The 23,015-nt window shown below is 41.9% G+C and overlaps 2 protein-coding genes across 5 annotated transcripts in view; one reads left to right on the top strand and one right to left on the bottom strand.

Moving 5' to 3' along the window:
• cntn3a.1 (contactin 3a, tandem duplicate 1) overlaps positions 1-4,588 on the top strand; it is a 116,015-nt gene extending 111,427 nt beyond the window's left edge. For 3 of the 4 annotated variants that reach the window (XM_080444649.1, XM_080444650.1, XM_080444652.1), the window contains 2 exons: positions 1,880-2,048; positions 3,118-4,588. In XM_080444649.1, coding sequence (XP_080300775.1) covers positions 1,880-2,048; positions 3,118-3,212 — 264 coding nt within the window. In that variant the 3' untranslated portion in view covers positions 3,213-4,588. The remainder of the gene's footprint in view (positions 1-1,879; positions 2,049-3,117) is intronic. The other variant, XM_080444651.1, reaches the window with a different exon arrangement.
• A 721-nt stretch (positions 4,589-5,309) lies between these two features.
• Positions 5,310-23,015, bottom strand: part of LOC308096403 (band 4.1-like protein 1) — a gene marked incomplete at its 3' end in the record, with an annotated part of 59,766 nt that continues 42,060 nt past the window's right edge. Inside the window, exons 11-24 of the mRNA XM_080443825.1 lie at positions 22,305-22,480; positions 21,477-21,730; positions 20,740-20,778; positions 19,483-19,512; positions 18,054-18,209; positions 16,492-17,682; positions 14,929-14,979; positions 13,869-14,279; positions 13,044-13,310; positions 12,782-12,841; positions 12,148-12,237; positions 10,896-10,976; positions 9,785-9,901; positions 5,310-5,333 (exon numbers count right to left, since the gene is read on the bottom strand). Of these exons, the coding sequence (XP_080299951.1) occupies positions 5,310-5,333; positions 9,785-9,901; positions 10,896-10,976; positions 12,148-12,237; positions 12,782-12,841; positions 13,044-13,310; positions 13,869-14,279; positions 14,929-14,979; positions 16,492-17,682; positions 18,054-18,209; positions 19,483-19,512; positions 20,740-20,778; positions 21,477-21,730; positions 22,305-22,480 (2,947 nt within the window). The remainder of the gene's footprint in view (positions 5,334-9,784; positions 9,902-10,895; positions 10,977-12,147; positions 12,238-12,781; positions 12,842-13,043; positions 13,311-13,868; positions 14,280-14,928; positions 14,980-16,491; positions 17,683-18,053; positions 18,210-19,482; positions 19,513-20,739; positions 20,779-21,476; positions 21,731-22,304; positions 22,481-23,015) is intronic.

Here is a 23,015-nt window from a genome sequence, read left to right on the forward strand (position 1 = left end):
GGGTTACAGGCCCTTCTACTACAGTATGCACCAACTCCACCAGTGCCAATGAGCCCGTTAGGCTGGCCCAATTAGCGGCTGGAAATTAGTACAGAGGCATGGTACTGTGCAAACAAAAGGTGTGTTTATTCACCAACACAAAGATGACGGAAAATGGTGACATAGAGACAGGCGCTCCAAAACATGATGGGTGGGGTACAACTCTTTCACCATGTCCTACCACCAGCTCAGCTATTTGATCACTGGCAGCCTTTCATACTCACCTGAAGGCAATTAGTCTGGACTCCACCATGTTAAGGGTTAGGGTTAGCATATAAGGTTAGGGTTAGGGTATATATAGAAAAATATATCTCCATGAACTACACAGGTAAGTAATGATTCCTTCTTCAAATATTCCTTCTTCGCACTACTACCACATAAACAATGTTCTTAGCAATTCCAAAAGCACATCAAAACCCCCCTCTGCCTTTCTATACTATGGTCCAGCCCAATCACACTGGAAAAAGACACAACAGCAACAGGTACATGTTAAGCATGCAATCAATCATATACTTGCACACAAATAGATGTGCATAGGTAACAGAGGATCCTCTCTGTTAGGAGCCAATTAGTGCTACTGCTCTGATTGTCTGATGGAACAGGAGAGAGAGAGAGAGAGAGAGAGAGAGAGAGAGAGAGAGACATAGACTTGTAACTAAGCTTCAGCACAAGGGTTAGAGATCACTCACTCAGTGAGTCAGACAGACATTGGCATGGCCCTGCTGTTGCAGTCCACACTGGATGTGTTTGCCCGTTGGGTTTTGGCTGCATGATGTTTGTATTGTAAATGCTAGGACAGTAGAAGCAAGGGTAGAATACTTTCACAACATGTCAACAATTGCATACAGGGAATGTGCATCAACACATTATGTGGCTCTTGCCTTATACACACCAGACTAGTGTAATCTGGTGATGTCTAGCAATGTATAATAATTGATGCAACAGTCACCCTTTAGGTGTTTTACGTCACAAATTAGTTAAATACATTGGAAATTACGTACATGAAGACGGATGAAGCGCAATACGTCATACCATGATCTACACGAAACCACCCCCAGTAATTCAAGTTGGACTACATAACTGACTACATACACAATGCGATCCACAAATAACATTTTTGACTACTGGAGCAGTTATTTTTGCATCCTTCCAGTTGATTGTTTTTTATCTGGGATTGAGTGACGTTCAGCAATCTCAGTAAATATAATTGCTGTCCCTTTCTAAGCAGATTATGTTAGATTGGACAAGACAGTGGATCAACAAAGTTGAATCACAAGACAGCCAAAAAAAAAAAAAATTGGATTGATGCAAAATTGAATTGGCATTTTCCTCCTCTGTCCTTCACCCTGTCCTCAGGAGATTTAACGCAATCATGTTAAAGCAGAGATTCACTTTTGTCCGTTACAGAAGCAGTAGAGTACACGCTGCCCTCATCATGCATCACAGCCTTGTCTGAAGGTGACAGGACTTTGAGCTTTTCATGACGCATCAACAAGAACGCCCGAGTTCTGCCCACATCACACAGATGGAGGCGTTATAGCAGTCACCGTTTTTACTATGTGCTAGCTGAATGAAGGTTACATTTTTACTCTACCCCCAACTGGAGTTTGTTTGGAGAATGGAGGATCATCTGAAATGACAAGTATTGGACTGAAACTATTTGGTTAGAGTTATAAGATCTGGCACTGTCAAAACATCTCGAGGGCACGGAAATGACATCCAACCACATACAGTAGCAAGCACACAGTATAGTATCTGCTGTGACTTTCTCCCACTGCATGCGGCTGCCATGTTCTCATAGTGTCTCTCTCTCTCTCTCTCTCTCTCTCTCATACTGTAGGTGATGTACAGGCAAGACAAACACAGCCATCCCAGCGTGGTGGAGACCAACACCACCTCCCTGGAGTTGGCTCTGCCAGTCAATCAGGACTATGTAATCCAGATCCAGCCCTTCAGTGAGGGAGGGGAGGGCAGCAGCAGTCGCCAAATCACCATCCCTAGAGGTGCAGGTGAGGACAGTAGCACACCGTGGAAAATTGAAAATAGTTATCGTGGAGCTTAAATCGTTGAGAAACCCTGCATGTATGCTGCACCATACTGGTTTTGGTCATTTTAGTGTCAAGAACAAGAAGCATTGAATTGTCAGGACAGCACAGTTGCTCTCTGTATTCCTTTTGCAGCCTGAAAACTGAGCTCATTACAGAATAGTCTGCCTCTCTCCCTCTGAATGACTTCAAGTTTTCACATATTTTTGTCCTCTTCTTGCACTAATAATATGGTCTGTTTCTTGAAGTAACAAATATCACCATTTCTACTATTCATTATATTCATAGCTATTTCTTGGCGTAACAAATTTCTGTCCACCATGGTCATTTTATTTTCTAAGGAATATCATTTACATGCATGTTCTTTAAAAGACTAAACAAAATAAACAAACAAACAAAACAGTGCTGGTGTGTATTGCAGTAGCTCCTTTCAAGTGTACTTCTTTGAAATCGATGTAGGGCGAAAGTAGATAGCAGTAAGACAGTGCCACCTACTGATACATTTGTGTATCGCCAGATACCATCATTGTCCTGCATCCATAGATATGACTTATATTTTGTCTGTATTATTCCAAGTATCTATACTATAATTCACGGAATCTCTGTCTGTGTATGTGTCTATGTGTCACACAAAATGTATCCCCGTCATAACTCGGACAGTGTCTGACCGTTCGGTCTCAAACTTGGCATGTGTGTCTCATATAACCCTGAGGTGTACAGAGCCGAATGGCAATTCTAATCCCGTCCCTGATTGGCTAACCTGACCCGTGAGCTTAACTGATTGGCCGAGATTTGCATAATATTTGTGCCACATAGCGGTATAAATGGAACGACTTCCATTTTTTTGTTCCCGACATGCATGGCCTCAAATACGCTGGGTGCCGTCCCAGTAAAAATGTACTTTACTCAGAGGTGTACAATGTGCACTAGGTTATTACAACCAAAAAAAGACTAGGGTAGGATCTTCTCAGTTCTCCAACATTCACACAGGGAAACTCTGACTTGCACTTCAATGTCTCAATGTACATTCCAGGTGTCGTCGCCATAGCCGCAGCTGCAGCGCCGCTGGTCTCATCCCTGGTCCACCTTTTGCCCCTCATCCTCACAGCCAGGACTATGATACTATGACCAACGCCTCTGGGGGCCCAGTGCTAGAGCTGCACACGAAGAGGAAAAGACAAACTGTCCCACAAAGACAAGAGAGGCCATCTCTTTCCACCTGCTCCCTTCCTCTCCATCTCGCTCTCTCCCACCTCTTCCGCCTACAAAAGCCTCTTTGTGTAGGAGATCTTTTCTTTTCCCTTACTTTTATAAAAAGGAAATATTGAAAAGAACTGCCTCTTTCAGAGGCTGCTTTTATGGAGCTGAAAAGACGTCGTGACTTGACTGCAGTCTCTTTGAAACAGCCCCCTCCCCCATACCACTACCACTCTCTTAGTACCAATGGATTTTCTTGTAAGGTTTTTTTTCTCCCTTCGAGGCAAAGCGATACGTGACACACAACAGGATGTGTTTCCTATGGGAGGATGTGTGAATTCTGTCAGGTGGATGTGTAACTATTATCGACAATTCTTGGATGACTATCAACAGTGATGCTAATTGAGGAATAAAGTTACATGGACTATAAACAGAGGACATACAGTACATAACTTGTACATGTGAGATCACATTTAGATCTGAACTTCATTCAAGACATGTATACAAAGACATGTGTGAATGAAGTCATTCCTTATTCTTCTTGGACTTTGGGAGGCTTACTGACTTCTGAGTTAAGAAACCAGAGCGACCCTGACATGAGCCTCATCGCTGTATGACCATAACATATTTTGGGACCTTCATACGTTTACCTGGAATTCCTCTCTTGCTTTTATGAGACACCCACAGCTCATATCAGAACTTCAACATTGTGGGGAAATGTGACTGGAACCAAATGTCTTTCTTTTTCTTCGTTATTATTTTTTACAAAATGGTTCTGCCTCACCTGTTGGGACATTATAAGAAAATCGCATCTAAATGGCTTCCATCGAGAACAAAGAGTTGTGTTGATTGATTGATGTCTTTAATGTCTAATGATGTCTGACAAGCCAATTGGAAGTCATGGTGACTGGTGTAAGCCACCTTATTGTACACTGTATGTATGGAATCCTCAGGTCCCAAATGAGCCTTAAGTCTTTGATTATTTTCCATGTTATAATTTATTTTCCTTTTTTCTTCGACCATGTATTAAATATGGATCATTCTATAATTTAAGAATATATGGCCATGTGTTTGGATATATTTTTTTTGGGGGGGGGGGGGGGGGTTATTCATATTGGGCCCTTTGGGCTCAGCAATGCCTTTTTCCTGTTCATCTCTCATGATCAGCATTGTAACGGTACAAATGGCGGATAGATTTTTGAGGTGGTGTTTTACTGTCAACTGCTGTTTGGCATGAGAATGGTCAATGTATCTACGTTGCTTAGGATGTCTGAATGGATCAACCTGCTTTTAATAAAAATAATGCCATTTTTCACATCTCCTCCTTTGACGTGGACATAAGGCTAAGGGTTAATGCATTTCAAACTGTCATAACACTACATAATTATACCATAGCGTAGCCAAAGCTAACCATTTCCTTGCTTCCTTTTCCTTGTGAGCATTTTGCTGTGGTGTTCACCTGATTTTATGTGAATTTCTGCAGTGACCTTTTTAATCACCAGTATGGCGTTAAATAATTTGAACGCTCAAGCCAGTATAATTTGTCAGTGGTTTGTTTTCCCCAAAAAAGTTCACAGCCAAGCTAAACTATACAGAAAAGATATGTTGCCATAATGGTATTTCTTTGGTTTGTCGATGAATGTTGCTTGAAAATACTGTCATGCACATAAAACTTTAAAGCAAAAGGTCAAGCTTCAAATAGCCATTCCAACAAATGATTCTGACCTTCAAGCTACTGACAGTACCAGAAGTCCTTTTTGTCTTCTACTGTATGTTCTAAATTGGCATTGGTGGGAGTCCAGTGACAATCAAGTCTTAGGCTGCACTGAATGTAAGGACTCGCAATAAAATGTATTCTACATTTTATCAGTTAACATTGATAAGATGTATTCCAGAAGCATTCCTTCTGGTCCTGACTGACTGTTACTCAGAGATCACCTTCAATAGACCCTTTTACAGTTGCCATGTTTATGGGTAAAATACAGCTGAAAGTAATAATATTAATTGTGGTTGTGTTTTATTTGGGTGTTAGTGTGCAGGCATGGACAGCTCCTGTACAGAGAAATTAATGTTGGCACACAGAAACATAAAATGAAACCCACAACTAACATTTGATCCTTTTAAATTAAGTATCTTGGCTGCTGTGAAAAGTGTCCATTAATATGCAAAGTTAAAACTTTCACTCTAGGCTTTGAACTCCTTGCAAACCAAACAAAATCTTCAGTGAACTCACTGGAGTAAAAAAAAAAATAATAAAACAAACACCATCAAATATAAAACAGTTTGTTTGGGAATACAGCCGTCATAGGTTATCTATTTTACAAGGTACAACTATTCACTACAGGGAGAAATGTTTGGCCTGTGTGACATCTGTACCGTACTACATGACCACATGACTGATACTGGATCCATTTCATTGTGGCTTGTAATCACAAAGAAATATACTAACCCCATTTTTAGTAAAGGAGTGGCATTACATGGCATCTTGAACTATGTAGGAATTTTGTCCAATTCCCTAACCCTAACCATGAATAAAGTAGCAGTGATTTCCCTTTGGATGAGTGGTAGCGCTGGTCCATAGCGTATTGATTGATTGATTGAAAATTTTATTAGGCAAAAGAATGTAAATGCGTTAGGAGTTCTCCTTAACTAACGCTATGGACCAGAGCTAGATATTTTTCCACAGTACAGTATGCCACTCTTACCTTTAAGACAGTGGTTAGTGGAGGACAGCAAAGAGGATTCCCCTCTCACCTCATTGTGTATTTTCACTTGTTTATTCATGTAGAAGGAATGCAAGTACACTGTACAGCAAAGACACAGCACCAAGCAATGGGGAGCGTCGCACAGCTAAAGAGGAGGAGACTGCAGAGGAGAAAGCAGGTCTCTACAGTACAGACAAGAGCGGGCTAGGGGGTTCAGCTAGGTTCACCGGGGTCAGGCAGTGGTCATCCCAATCAGGATTTGGCACCGAGTATCTCTGCCACAGCCAAGTGTCTCTATATATCAGTCTGGTTGATTAGTTTGTCAGGCTTCTTCTGGCCAGACGACTGTAGATTTGCCCTTAAATGTTGATCCAAGGTTAATTTAAGAATTCACGATTTATTTTCCCTCCTTAGTGACCGATGGTAATGGAAGGACTTATGCATGTTGCTGAACACTGTAGCAAGGGCTCTCCTCTCTTGGGTATCTGGTGCCCCCTAGTGTACATCAGTACCTTTGCCACTATTCTGAAACCAGTTCACATATTCACAAGAATGCACCATACAGAACCATTTTTGCAGTACAAAGTATGCTTGGATACTGACCTGTTTTCTGGTTTGTTACAAATGACACCCACATATCTTTTGAGTTAGTCACACTTGAAAGGATTTTAAAAATAAAATATGACACAGCGTGGCTGTCCACAGATAAGACAACATGAGTTACAGTACACACACATCTGCACTTTGACTTTGAAAGGTCTGGTTTAAGTGACTGAAAGCCAATGTAACGTTTTCATAAACCTGACATAACAGCAGTTTCTTAAAACAGGCATTTTTCTCCATTAATTAGCTGACAAGTAGAAATGTTGAAGATATTAATTTAGCCAGGGGACAGATATTTGGCAAGTAATGTAATGCTAGGATCCTTGAATTAAAGGGTAACTTTACCATGTCATACTTATGCCAGTAACTTAATAACCCATCAGTCATGAAAAGTATCTTCTTAATATAAAGTTGTTGGAAGAGGTTGATACAAAAAACTGTTTGTACAATGTGACTGCTACTTACATTGGCACATTACAAAGTCTATGGCATCCTTCTAACATTCATGTACTGTACCAAAACACACCACAACTGAAGATAATTAAATATCCTGCTCCCAGATATCACTTGTAACAATTTTGTGTGGGGGTGAATTATTTTAAGGGCTGTTATTCATAATGTGCTATGAGAGTAATCTTGGGCATCTTGTAAGATGAGGACATTTTTAATTCATAGTGTGAAAGGTTTGATATCAGAGCTAAAATGAATGAATCATGAAAACAGGCACATAAGAGTCTAACCAATGTTTCTTCATAACATTAAAAAAAAACATTATAAATTATTTATATATATATATAAAATTATTATTATTATTTTAAGTTGGAAAAACACTGGAACATCAACAGCTCCAATAATTACTTATTGGAGGAAGATGTGCACGATAAAGGACTAACATGTACATGTCCTCTTTTGACATTGGGGTTAACAAAACGGAATCTGTTGTGTGCCCTCTTTCTGTGATGATTTCAGTTTCTGCACTAAAGATTTCAGTTTCCTGTTTGGGAGGCTTAATTTCCTGAACACATACACCAGAGCTCTCTGAGTTTTCTCATTCTCCATAATTTGTACCTTCTTCCTTTTTTTTTTCATGTTTGCAATGGACGTTATCAGTCTACCATATTAATCCAAGAAGTTCTGATATCATTTCTTGTTCCACCATTGTTATGAGTTAACATTAATATCACTCAAATCTAATAATGCAAGACATTATCATGCAAATGTTATGTCAAATAGTAGTTTCTGTGATGCAGAAGCGCATTTGGCAACTTGAACAAGGAGTGTGAGCCTACTCTATGTGTTTGCTACACAAAATGCCCATTATACAGTAGTACTGCATCCACCTGAATCTGAGGATAGCTAAATAATATTAAGGGATAAGGGAGGAAACCTGGACTCATTCTGAAGCAGCAACACGCACATAAAACCACATGGCCACCATTTGATTAAAGTATAACAAGAACACAGCATGTGCCTGCATTGCCCTTTAACCACACACCATTTGTAGAAATCCCTCAAAGTGACATTCACCACTCACATCACATTGGATTTTCAAAACCATCAAGGAAGGTGAAAGGGAAGTTTGGTCATCAGGATGGTTGCTTCTCCGCCTAAATGGTAGACTTGACTGACTCAGCGTCATTCAGTTCACGGTTCACTGTTGAACTGTTATACATACATAACTAAAGTAATTTCCCCAGGTAGTACTGTAATGGGTGAAGCATGAAGCAAATGTATCGATTTTGCTGGCTGCACAAGTATGAAAACTAAGGGTAGGTTTTGCTGTTCTACCATCACTAAAACCCTGCTTCACCGCATGCATTTCAACAGTACTGGACCTAAAGTCTAACGGATACTAGTGTCTTTACAAAGAAAGGTCTTTATATGTAATCGCTCACAGATGGTTGCTGTGGTGAGGTGTTTGAGTTCTACAGTTGGGGCTGGGGTGAGTGAGGTCGCCATTACTCACAGCAGGACATGCTTGAGCAGTTGAATTTGAAGTTGCAGTTGAAGTTTGGCCATCGATTTTGTCTAACTGTTTGATCTTCCAGTTGGTATTGTCAACATGGGATGCAAGGCATGGCCTCAGAGGATTTTACATTGACAAGAGTACAGATAATCTTTAAAAAAAAGTTCCCAACCTTTTCCTCTCCAAGATAATTACAATGAGGCAAGTGGTTAAAAAACCATACTGTATAGGTGTGGGAGTATTTAGTTGGCTTATCCCTTAAGCTGCTCCAGACATTAGGGATTCTTCTGGATCCACATTGTCAGCTAATCAAGGATCACAAAAGGTTGTTCAGGATAATCCCTTCCACTGCAGCATGTCCATCATGCTAATCAGCATCCCATCATCTCTTGTCACTGGAGCGATGGGGAAATATAAATAAAGCACAATTTATATTGGTTTGACAATGGTGGTTTTGAAGGCGTCCAGTTACAGAGGTTGAAAGAAGACAAGGATTTTGAGGTTGTCTTTTTTAGGATTTTGTGTGTGTGTGTGTGTGTGTGTGTGTGTGTGTGTGTGTGTGTGTGTGTGTGTGTGTGTGTGTGTGTGTGTGTGTGTGTGTGTGTGTGTGTGTGTGTGTGTGTGTGTGTGTGTGTGTGTGTGTGTGTGTGTGTGTGCGTGTGTGTGTCAGTCTCCGTCACTCGGGCAGTGATCTGTTGAAGGGCAATGTGTGGCAATCTCAGGTCGGGCACTGACACATCTGTTCCTAAAGAGGGCACTCTCACTCTTGACAGTAGAAAATCAGGACTGCAGATCAAAAAAAGAGAGAGAACATCGACCTTAATATCTTGAAATTCATAGGAGACAGTCAGGCTACAACAGTGGTTCTCAAACTTTTCCATGTCAAGGACTCACATAGTATGAAAATATTTTGTGGCAAGGACCCCATACAAGAATTTGTTTTTTACAAATTATTACACTTCTTTCAAGACTTTTTGAAAATAGAAGATCTACAAGCTCACAACGCGTCGCATCACACGCGCTGTGAGCTTGTAGAACGGCTATTTCTAAATAGCCGATGTAATTAAAGTGGTTAAACCCATTTTGACGCTGTATTAACACATTTTACCTGGGACCCCCTGGAACCCTCTCAATGACCCCTGGGGGACCCCAGACCCCACTTGGAGAACCACAGGGCTACAACAGAGCCAGCTATAATTTATTGTTTGAAGTTGAGACAGCTCCTGTACCTCAGTTTTTCCATGTGGGTCCTCAGTGGATGATTCCGTTTCCCTGACAACTACAGCCTTGGTGACCAGCATGTCTGGATGCTGTTGCTTGGCTTCCTGTATTGCAATAGCCAGGGCCTGCAAGGGAGTGAAATATTTATAATTTTTATAGTAGGAGCTGGACTTTCTCTATGGAATGAATGTAGTGATTTTTCTACAACTACAAATTTCATTTGCCTCTCTCTTGTGTTTCAGGACAACATTTCTATTTCTATATCTATATCTTCATCCAATTAGTCTTGCGTAGCCAGACGATCGGAGATCTTTGCCTACCGTTACATCTTGTGACATCTACATTCAATATAGTTGCTAAAATCATGTGTAAACAATTTGGAGATTCACACCCAGCAGTGCCTTTGATTCATACTATATGAACTAGAAGAACAATGTTAAATGTCTGTCCGTTCATTTCAATAGGCTGCTGAACAGCGTGACTTGAAGCAAATCACACCTGGGTGTTGCAATTACTGCTAATTAAAGATCAAAATGGCAGGTTATAGAGTCTCTCCGTGTGTGTGTGCCGTGCATGTGTGTCTTTTTAAGTGGTGCTGGTCCTGTTTGTGTAGTAATCAGTTGCTAATCAGTCTATCAGTCTAATAATCAGCGTTCGTGCTACAGACAGACAGACAAAGCCACGTATTGAATAGGCTGAGCACTGCATTGCAGAATCATTGCAAATACTTTAGGGCAGTCCTTCATATTGGTTTGGTGATACACATTGTTTTCAAAACAGTTAGGCGTAGGTTTGTTAGAGGCTGAGCTGACTTTATTCTAGCAACTACATTGAATGTCAGACGTTATCGTAAGTGTAACACAGGACTGTTATGTTGCTCTATTGAAGCTGCTGTTCTCCGTATGCCAGGTTTCACATGGAAGTTAATCTCCTGTGACAGCTTCAGGTGTTCTGAGGTAGGGTAGATGTAGATCACACCAATGACATTTTACTCTGCAACATTCTAAATCGGTTTGGTCTCGCTGTGAATCTGTCATCTGAACTGGCCTTTACAGAATAAAACAATGATGGATATTATCATGCAGCTGTCTTGGCAATCACTTCTCCATCTGAACCCACCTGTTCCTGGTCCACGTCATCATCTCCTGTGATTATGATCCTCTTCTCAATCCTGGTCTCTGAATACCCCCCTTTCACTGTCTGCAACACACAACAGCATTTAGACTTAAAAGGATCCCTGGCTAATAAGCCAAATATGCCTTAATACATTAGAATAGTCCTCAATAACTAAAATGTAAAATTAAAAACGCCTTAAATATTCTTAATTAATTGAGTTAATCTTTCACTCAATAGGGGCAATGTCACTCGCAAGTTGATGATGTCATTTGCTCATGTGTGGTCTAGCCCTATGGAATTTATGGAATGCATGTGCAAAAAAATCATTTAAAATATTGATTTGATGCTCATATTAACCTCAGGAAGTATCAAGTTGGTTTTTATTTTCACATGCATTCCATAAATTCCATAGGGCTAGACCACACATGGGCAAATTACATCATCAACTTGCATTGCCCCTATTGAGTGAAAGATTAACTGTTTCTAAAATAAATAAAATATGTATTTTTTATTTTAGTTATAGAGGGCAATTATAATGTATTAAGGCATATTTGGCTTATTAGCCAGGGATCCTTTTAAGAGGTATGCATCAGTCCTTTAACTAAACTACATGAACCTAGCCTGGAATCCAGCCTGATTCTCTACCTTTTTCTCACTTCGCTCCTCAGTCTGGCCAGGGTCATATTTGACTCGTATTTCCATTGCGTAGGCAAGTCAGGAAGTGACTCGAGTTTTACATTGGCCACCCTACAGACCAATCAGAAGCCGTGGGCTGTTTTCTCCCATTTGGGCACAGAGATAGGAGGCTTTCCAGACTGTGAAGCGAAGTGAGAAAAAAAAACGCTGAACGTAGCAAGCAGGCTGGATCCCAGGCTAACATGAACCCTATAGCATCCCTGTTCTGGGCAGGAAATAGACAAACACTTAGGCAGAAATAGTTGATCTAAAAGTTCACAACGCGTGTTGTGGGCTTGTAGATCTCCTATTTTTGCTACTTGACATACAGCAAACTACAGTATATAGGGGTTTAAATGATTAAAAGAAAATAGTTACAGTAGATGGGTTAATGAGAATCTTTTTTTTGATTTGTGTGAGTTTTATCATTGTACTTACTTATTGTACTTTATCAGTTATTTATTACCACTGAAACTAAACCCAGCTAAACGGAGGTCTAGGCTTCAGAGTGAAACAGCCAATCTGCCTCCTGTAGTGGAAATCAGAGGCAACAATTAACTACTTAATGAGGGTTTCCTACCTTTGTGACCTGAGTGGTTGCCGAGGTAACGGTTTCAGTGAAAAGAATAGGCGACCCGGTTGTCTCTCTTCCCAGACTACCCATATGGACCTGAGCAGTTAAGACACACACACACACACACACACACACACACACACACACACACACACACACACACACACACACACACACACACACACACACACACACAATTCAAAATCCAACATCACATGTACAGTATGGTAGTTAGTAGTTAGAGTACACTATTATGCAGCAACAGCACAGAAATACAAGTTGTATTGTTTTAACGATTGCAGGCAAATTGAGTGTTTATTTGACAAAAGATATTCTTTAGAGGCTGATTCCCATTCTAGTTGTTGAAACATTCAGTTGATCACTTTTGAATTCTAATGATGATATTTTCGATAGCATTGAAAATGACTTCTACAGATATTTAACACCGTAAAAAGATAATACTCTTGTTTTCCAGTTCCTTTTGAAATGCTATCTACAATGAGGGGTGTCCAGCCAGCCATTCAGGTCTTTGGATCACAGTCTTATATTCTAACATTGAGGGAGAACAACTCTCGAGAACTAGAGTAACAGCACTGCCGGTTCATTTTAAAATCGGAAAGGTCAGGCAGTTTTCACTCACAGGAGAGACACTCTCTCTTGTAGAATAAGGAATTTCTCCTAAGCCACCGATTCCATGATCCTGAAACAGACAGATTGTCATTAAGTGCCTTGTCCTATTGTATTATAATAAATATATAAATAAATTATAATTATAATTTCTAAGTTAAATATTTCATATTAACATTTTTGTACTACCCTTTGTTCACCACATTTTATCCACAACAAGATCAATAGTATTACTTTGATCTTGATCATATTGACAGGATTACGTTTTTCGTTACCTGATTTGTGAACTCCACAATAGTAGTGGTGACCTCTGAGCCATTGGGCTGCGTCTCGGTCCGCACGTCGGTCTTCCTCACCATTGGTGCGGCCATGATATCGCAATCGGTCCTCCTCACGGTCGGTGGGGCCATAACATCGCTGGCCTCTCTGCTTAGTGCTGTGTAGGAGGTGACACGACTTTGTGTGTCTCTGTGTGACTGCTGATCTCTGTCCACGGACGATGACACAGGCACTGACCTCTTTGGTTTTTTCGGCACAACAGGCTTGAGGGAACCAGAGCAAGCCATATTTTAATAATTGCATCTGGGACTTTTGATAAGCACTTCTCTTTGAAATAAGCTCTTCAATTATTCCCCTTCAACATCTAAGGGAAAGAGGGTGATTCAAGATCAGAAATTAGACAGAACAATGCCCTTGCTATACGTGTCAGACTGTAAAAAGCAATGATCAGATGCAACATAAATGTTCAATAGAAAAATAAACTATTTGAATCCTCCACCAGTACATCTGGCTTGGCCGGGTGCCCTAACGAACAGAATTGGCGATGTTCGAGAGTGGGAAGCCCGGTGGGGAGAGTGATCTCCGTCACTGAACTAACAGCGCGTTTCCTCCACACACGTTTACGTCCTCCCGGTGAAACTACCCACTGCCAGGTCAAAAGAAGCAGTTAGGCCGGCGTCACATGTATCAGAGGAGACACATGCTCGTCTACACCTTCTCTAAGACCAACCAGTAGGGATCAGTGGCGACAAGGGACTAAAATAATAAAAAGAAAGAAAGAAAGAAAAAGAAAGAAAGAAAATAAGCTAATGTTGGTGTACCTGACCATCGTGCCGTTTGGCCTCTGGCCTCTGGACCTCATCTGCCTGGACGAGCTTGGCTGGAGGGCTGCTACTTGCTCCTCTGGCGAGAGGATCCGACACTAGCGGAGGCGGCAGCTCAGAGGGGACATGCTGCTGCTGGTGGAGCAGGTCGATGCCGAAGCGAAGACCTCCGTCGGGTGAGAACTCTCTCTCGCCGAGCTCCGTCATGCCCTTGGAGAACTCCTCCATGCCTGTGTGGAGGTCCATGAGGACGGTGAAGTCCACCTCGGCCTCCAGGCTCGATGTAGAGCTGACCGTGATGCTGGAGCACTTGCGCTCGATGCCCAGGTGGGTCTCCTTCAGGTACAGCATGTCGTGGTCTAGGTCATCCTCCGAAACGGACCCCAAACGTCTCTCCCATGGTTCCCTCTGCATGACGGATGGGAGAAGAATGTGTAATGAATGAATCTTTTCCCACAATTTGCTGCTATAAACAAAAAGAAATGCTTTGGACGTTTGAGAAAATTTTAGGACTGATTTACGTGAAGTCATTGCACACAGGATGACAAAAATGTAAACATTTCCATCCGACGAGTGGCTGCAATGGTGTGCTTCTCCCAGCAAACCAGTTGTCCAGTTGCCTCTAAACGTTTTTCATTCAAACCCAGTTCAATTCCTGTGGGGTTTCGTTATGCTTTAAAAACTTTAAAAAGACTGACCAATAAAATTTCACATTGGACGTGGGGCCCTATCTTGCGTTGCCTTAAGCCTTACTTTGAAAAACATTATTAAACAGTGAAAATAGCCGATCTACGAGCTCACAACATGTAGATCGGCTATTTCCACTATTTTAAAATGTCTTTTAAAGTATTAAAAAATGCCAAAAAAGATTAGGCATAAGGCATATGGCACCGTGCAAGATAGGGCCCAGGGCCCAGAGTGTACAAGGGCCTTAATGGTCCATTTGGTTACATATATTTTATTATTATACACTCTCAGAGTTAAATTAACACTCAGGATTTCACAATGTAATCTAAATTTGCAGTTTGTTGTCTTGCAGAGATGAGAGCTGACTCACTGAGGCTTCGCTGAAATCCTCCTCATGAATGGCAGGTGTAGAGGGTGTCTCCTATAGACAGTATAGAGAGAAAATAACAGTCGGCAAGAAATCAATAATCAACCCGAGAACCCTTTTCAGTTTGCCGTGGTGATAGACGGCTATAAACCATAATTGAGCGTAGCTTCTGTCTTTTTGATTGCATTATCAAGAGAGGAGATCAGAACAACAGAATGAAATGGTTATCTCTGTCACTGTATTGACAATACAGTAGATTATGGTATGCTGTTTGCAGCACAACACAGGGTTGGAGAGTGCATTCATTTTATATTGAGTGAAAGCTCATTCATCGTGTGTGTGTGTGTGTGTGTGTGTGTGTGTGTGTGTGTGTGTGTGTGCGTTTTTACATAAAGCTTTTAAGCTAATTGCATTGGCTAATGCCTACAGTACCTAACTTTACTGCATTGTCATTAATTAAAAAAATGAAAATACCTGACACGTCTGACAACTGCTGCGCTTATGCCAAACTTGAGAAATGACCCCCCCCTCCTCCCCCAGAGATTCTAAAAGCTTCAGGCTATTTTCAGTAGCATGCACATAGGATGTATTCTCAAGCTTGAATTGACATCATTAAAAATGGCTGGAAGTGCAATGGTGATGCCATGCACAGTTGAGGTTAAGTTCTAAAATATCCCAGGATTCAGATATTGATAATTACAAATACAGTACAGATGTAGCCATTGTAAAAGTCTCACTTTTTGCAGCATTGTTGCTGTAAAAATCAAGTTCTGCTCTCTTGTCAGGTAACTAATTGGTTTTGAATTGTTAAGACATTCAAATAATGCTTTAAAATATACAAATTAAGTGTTACTGTTTAGTATACAAAAAAGGTGTTCTGTACTGGTGTGGGACAGAGAGAGGATGAATACGTAAAGTGGGACTTTTACAGTGACAGCTGCTGTATGTGAATGCCGAAGCCCTGAAGCTTTTTGGCATCTCTGCAGCCAACGGTTCCACCTAATCGGTTTTCCATTGATCACTACTGCTACAGAGGTGCCAAGTCTGAACATTTGATACAAATGTCCATCTCAGCCATTTAGAAAAACAAAGAACATTTACTTTTAAGGAAAAAGCTTCAGAGAAAGATGTTTGGAAGGTCTTGCACTCCTTGCAACAGCAACCACCTTTAGTCAGGGAGGAAAAAAGGTGATGTTGGAAGGAGAGACCAGGGTGTTAACGTAACAAAGTTAAGGCGGGGCTACGAGGGCCATCAACTGTTTAAGCAATGAGGCTTTGCTTAAAGGCCTGTAGGATTCTAGGATGGCCAAGCAGATGTTAAGCTTTGCGGAGGGGAACGAGAGAGAGAGTAAGCTCCTGGGGCCATGGACGTGAATTAAGTCGGGCAATGATGCGATGCGAGGGACCGTGAGCGTTTTACCCTCTCATACACAGCCACATGGTGTTCTGAAGTATGCGTACATTTTGTAAATGGTTAAAACAAGGTTTGAACGATATCGCCTGAAGCTCATGCAATGTTTTAGTTTCCGATGATGGGCAAGCACAGAAGCGGGGCAGATGGTTTACCGCTTGCTTCCTCTTGGTTGTTTCTTGGCCGGAGTTCCTGTAGTGGATGTGGCTGGTGTCCATGTTGCTGTGTCTGTTGCGAATGCCAGTCTCTCTGGACCACTGGGTTTTCAGAGGAAGTGTCCGTGGGGGAGTTGTGTGACTGCCCGAAAACTTGCCGCTACAGGGGAGGCTGTCTTTAAAGTCTGGGTAGTTTTGAAGATGTTCTTCATGTATGAGCATTCCTCCACCTATCCACTGACTTAGTCCTGTGATATCCCTCAGGTCCATCAGGTCCTGCTGATCTACCAAGTCATTATTCTGCTGTTGAAGAGGTTGGAACTGCTGCTGAAGTGACACTGTGCCAGTTGTGTCGTGTTTGGTATCTGGTGTATCTTGCCTCACACTGTACGTGGTAGATTGCACCGCAGTCATTTCAGAAGGTCCCTCTATTGATTTCATCATTTGTGTATCCCCAACTATGTTGGTTTGGGTTTGTGTCCGAGAGTTGTCAGCATCTTTGTTCCCCTTATTCAAAGACTTTTTTGATCTCCGTGGCTTGAGAGGAACTATTTTGGTTACCTCTGAGTGTGAGTCCCCTGTTTTGTTGGAGTCTTTTGCTCTCTCAGGATTTGGGTCTTTTGTTTTCCAAGTTTCGAATTGCTTGCTGTCAGTTTCAAGTCTGCCGCCGCCGCCCTTTGGGACAGAATCCGCTGCTACCTGAACATCAAAGTGCTTTGGTCTGTCTTGAAAGTCGTACGGATACTGAGGCTGCCGCAACTCTGTGTTTTTCCTTTCAGTTCTTTGTTTGCTGCATATGTTTTCTGCCGTTGGAATGGCATACCCATTCTCTTGAACCCCATTCTTTGTGTACACGCTGTCATGCAAATGGCCATTAGTTGCTACAGCTACATTTTCCATGCAGCTTATATCCTTCAGTCTTGTGGCAGTCAGATCTGTTTCATAGTTTGGGGACACCGATCTAGATCTCATAGATTCCCGAGGTGCTAAACTGGTATTCACATCTGTTACTTTTCCATTCACACCTTCCACAGACTCCTTATGATCCCAAGGGATGACCACAAACATGTCTCGACTAACGGTAGAGTGCTGAGGGTAAGGAGAAGTCTTATTTCTTTCCACCTTAGAGAAAACATCCATGGCTCCTTCATAAACATCTTGTTTGTCAATCAATTTGGCATCATCAGTGGCCTATGTTGACATAGAGTAAACAGTTGCATTAGCCTAGCCTCAAACATTACGCTACTACTACTACTATACCACAGAAATCATTCGCTCATTCATTCACAGGGTAACTCAAAAAGACTGTCTATAACCAATATCTGAAGGACAAATTGCCATGCAAACCTGCCAAAACCTTAGATTTGGGGAATGTGTAAAAAAAAAAAAAAGACAGGAAAGAATGACGAGACCAATCAAATATAACAATTACACAACATTTTGGTATAGGAAAATAATAGGTCAATAGGGTATTCACGATCAGCACATGACTGTGGTTAGCTTCCTATAGATTTACTGATTTACTGTATATGCCACATGGTTTCTATGTCTCAAACTCTTACCGATTTCTTCTCGGGGGTCCCTCCAGGAGGGGTGGTTGAAGAGAGCCGTTTCTCCCTCTGGGACAGTTTGCTGTTGGGCTGCCTTAGAGCCCTCTTCAGCTCATTGATGCTGGCCTGGTGCTTTTGCAGGACGTCGTCTGGCTTGTCCAAGAACTGCTACTCATGTGGAGTGATCAGGGCACAAATGTAGACACAAATAGATGCATAGAGTCAGTCTATATAAATGCACAATGAGTTAGAACAGTGCTTCCGGTTTGTTTTTGTTTTTTCTTGAATGTCAAAAAAAGTTTAAATGATGGTCATCAATGTGAAAAATGTATGGTTACATGGACAAGAGATTCTGCATACATATATATGTCTAAGATAAAACTGTCTGTACACAATATGATCACAATAAAAACTAAATTACCAAAAAAAAAGAACAGTGCTTTCGGTTGCAATGCATACAATTTCTATTTATGGACATTTCCAGAATTAAACAACACAGGGATTAAACTTGAAAAAGGAACCCGTCTTTGTGGGTGAGTTTTTAAGGGGTGGCTTTCATAATTAAATTCCATGTAAAATTACATTCTGGTAAGGTGTGGTGGTGCATGTTACAAAACAAATGTCCAATCCTGTTTCTGTAGAACGAGACCAATACTGCACTGCACACTGCACAGATGGAGGACAGAGGGCTGGATGATGACCAGCTACAGATATAAACCCCATTATACTCCACTGAACATGTAAGCACTTTCAACTTTTTTTTCTACTCCCTTCTGCCCTTGGCCGAGACATCCTTAATGAAAAGCAATCCAGAGGACCTCTCCAGCTGACTAGAGCCCCTGGCTGTAGAAGAGAACATTCACTTCAACTGATGCTATCACTGAAGATTAAAGATCCCGCGATCACAGTGACAAAATGTTAATGGGGTCTTAATATTTTCCCCTAAGAGCTTTGATGTCCCTACGCTGTTTTACTAAAGTGGTGTACAACAGCCTGGCATTGTGATAAATTAGCTTTACACACTGCCTTGGTGTGTACGTCACAGCAGTTTGCTAATCTTTGCTGTTATGAAGACAGAGCTCGACGCTCTATTCTCATTTGCATTTGGAATTGTTTGCCGAGACAGAAGCCAACCTTAATCCCATTGATTCCAGAGATTTTAATATTCAGATAAAATGACAGAGGGTGCATGACGCACACTACAGTCACAGCTTTGGTTCAGAGTGAACGATGTTCGCAGTGATTTTTCCAAGTTGGAATAAGCAGACAACCTGAATGATTGAATGAGCTGTGGCAAGCAATAACTCTACAGCCGTTTCTATTTATTCTAACAATGCATCACGGTCACAATGATAGATAGGACAACACGGCACACACACTGGTGACTGAGGGTCACATAAAGTACAGCACACGGCAAAGAGAGAGCCGGGACGAGAAGTACCTCCTGTTTGGGCCGAGGGGTGGCTAGATCCTGGTCCAACAGATGGGGGAGGAGCCCAAGGCGGGGCGGTTAAGATGAGGCGGGACGGGGAGGGGGGGTGATGTGTAGTAAGCAAAGCAGGAGGTTGAGGATTGGGGGGGGGGGGGGGTGGAGGGGCGTGTGCAGAGACAAAGAGGCAAAAGTGCTGCAGGTGAGTGGAGAAGGCAGGCAGCCGGATGGACAGACAAACAGACCAAACAGTTTACTGCATTGGAAAATTCATACAAAAAAGGCAGTGGAGCCATCTCGTGTTCTGGTGCCATGGATACAGGGACCATCCCTAATGCCTATTTTAGCCGCTCGATTTTCAAGAAATGCAGACATTAATGGACTGACGCTGGACATACACGTTTGGCGGAGAAGATTATGATAAGTCTCATGCTTCTACATCCAAACATTCCACGTGGAGGGATTACAAAGCTATGAGTGATCAACCCCTCTCAGTGACCTCAACAAAATACCCACTGTAGTTATCAATACTTCAGTCCATTAGTAGATAACAGTACACACTGACAGGCACTAGTTATAGTACACTGATGAGCAATATACTGTACTATACACTAGTAGAAGTAGTGCACTGATGAACAGTATCTTTGTAGAATTATATTAAAACAATCAAATGATTCTTTAAAGGTGTCTCATTCAGTGTGCTATAATATCTATCAGCATGAAAACAGAAAATGTCACTATTAATCAACATGGTGTTTAAGCACCATCTGCTTATCCCACTAATAACAGTTAATCCCCCTGATTACAACGTACAAACAGCACTGCTGTAATACATACAGTACAACCTATTAAACAAGTGCTGACATTTTAGAACGCGTAGTCTACTGTTCCAGTTGTTAAGAGCTGAATGCCATTTAATGTAAATCTAAAATTAATATAACCTTAGAGAATGAATTCACAACACGTTAGCTCCCAAAATACCATGATGATCAATTAAGAAAAGGCCTGAATAGACCATTATTATGTATTTTATCGTTTATCCAACTAAGATGTGATCCATTAAAAAATGCTGGTGTGCTGTTAATTCCCATAGCCCTGCATACAATTGAATCTAAGAAAACATGGCAAACAAGATGACAGTTAACATTCCCTGAAGAGGCGAACTAACCAACCAAAAAACAGGGGCAGGCCATGCTGAACAAACAAGACAGTGTGCCGTGCATGACCGACAGAGACAGAGACACACACTAGCGTCCATAACCAAAATACCTCTGGCTTTGAGTCAACAGGTGAGCCTGCCTCCTCTCCCTGCAACCCAGTAGGAGGTTGGTGAGGGAGATGGAGAAAAAGGCGAGAGGGAGACCGAGAGAGAGAGAGAGAGAGAGGAAAAGGAGAGAAGCAGAATTAGCCAGGCTTGTTAACGTCACAGCGGGGATAAGGAGAGAAGGACTGTTAGAGGAGAGAACTGCGCTCGTTAAAAAATAAGAAAAAAAGCAAGTCAGGAGGAAAGAGGTCATGTTAGATTTGAGCAGCAGATTAAAGGAACAGCGAGGAAAGGAGAGGGAGCCTTGAATTCCATACAGAGCAGTCTTACGGGGAGAGGGAGGAGGAGAGGTGAGGAGAGGACTAGGGGAGGACAGAATTCAGGCCGAGGAATCAGGGACTCAGGAGAGAGAAAGAGATAGTGGGAGGGGATAGGGATTATGTTCTAAAATAAAAAAAGAACTGCAGAGAGGGATGTGGACTTGTGTTAGTTTTCACAGTTTGTGAGGGACTCTGTGTGCCGTTTATATTCGCCTTAAGACTGCTCAGTATTGTATTTACAGTTATAGGTGAATATCTATTTTACTGTAAAGTGTGCAAGCTCAATAATCGCTCACTGATTGACTCGGCTAGACACATGCCGTTATCTTGACTGACTTCATGTACAGTAGGCATTGTATGGACACATAACTATACATCTTCCAAGGCTCTTTCAGCTTATCCTATAACTTCCCGTCTTGTACCTTATGGTCCATGGTCCTGGTGGGAGTTGGGATGGCATCAGCTGTCTGGTCCTGGTCTTGATCCAGATCGTGACCGTAGTGCCGATCCCGCTCCTGTTCTTCATACTGGTCCTGGTCTTGGTCCTGAAAGTGGTACTGGTCGTGGTCGAGGTCCAGGCTACCCTCTTGGTCCAGGTCTTCCCTGGACATGAACTGGGTGCGCGAGCTGGAGCTTCGCTGGGACAGTTGGTCTGTGCTGTCTCCTAGAGCCGAGGCTGTGAGAGGAGATCAGAGCAGTGCACCAGTCAACCATCAGAGTTATAATGTCTACTCCCTCTGGCACACCTCCTTGATCTGATTCTGAAGCAAGCTAGAAAGTTGAGAGAGAGAGACAGCATATGGGAGGCACAGCTCATCCTCACAAAACCAAAGTATACAGATTATACAGAAAACTCATCAAAATGAAAAGAAAAACTAAACAATTTATAATTACAATTTAGGCATTTAGCTTTTAATCCAGAGTCACTTACAGTAAGCAAGGACAAAACAAAACAAAAAAACAAGGTGCAGAAAACACAGTGTGGGCATAATGGAAGTGGAGAGTCATGTTGTTACAGCAGTGGTTCTCAAACATCTGCATGTCAAGGACCACCAAGCTGATATGTATTTAGCCACGGGATAAGATTTTGCGCCAAGAACCCCATAAGAGAAGATTTATATTGTTAAAAATGTTGACAATTCAAGATTTGTCAAAAAGTGTATTTATTTATATATAGTATATCAGACCCAGTGTTTGGGAAACAGTGCGGCTTGGACCCCACTTTGAGAAGCAGTTATCAGCGTACTCACCTCCATCCACACTGCGGGGCAGCAGGTACCTCTTGCTGACAGAGCGTTCAAACTGCGGGGCAGGCCTGTCGATCAGAGCACTGGCCTGTCTGGTCTGGGCCTGGGTCCGCCCGCTGTAGCGGAACTTGGAGCCAATAACCAGGAAGCCCTTGGGAGGTGGTTCTGGGGAAACCAACCTATAGGATCATTCAGTTTGAGGTCAAATACAATAAAACAACAGAGGTCAAATATATATATATTTATTCGATAACTTCTACACTCCACTAACTGATACAATGCGTCACTCCACTATTATACTATAATTGGCCTACAATATGAGGAATTTGCAATTCGGGGGAGATTATTGATTCAGCCCCACGAGACCGTTGCTTCATTGACAAATCTACTGTACCAAACGAGGTTTGCTGTGCAATGGAGCATGCAGTGTGCAAAACAAATCACCCGATGCATGTGTGTGCCTGTGTTTGTTGTGTGTGAATGCATCGAACAAAAAAAACACTTACACCATTGGAGGATCAGCTAATTACTTACAATCTAAACCAAAATGAAACCTGGATTACATTTCTCTTTTCATTTCAGTACATGCAAGTGTGTGTGTGTGCGAGTGTGCGCGTGAGTGAGTGAGTGAGTGAGTGAGTGAGTGAGTGAGTGAGTGAGTGAGTGAGTGAGTGAGTGAGTGAGTGAGTGAGTGAGTGAGTGAGTGTGTGTGTG

This window comes from Gymnoscopelus braueri (genome assembly GCF_963280865.1).
Source record: "Gymnoscopelus braueri genome assembly, chromosome: 12".
Classification (NCBI taxonomy): Eukaryota; Metazoa; Chordata; class Actinopteri; order Myctophiformes; family Myctophidae; genus Gymnoscopelus; species Gymnoscopelus braueri.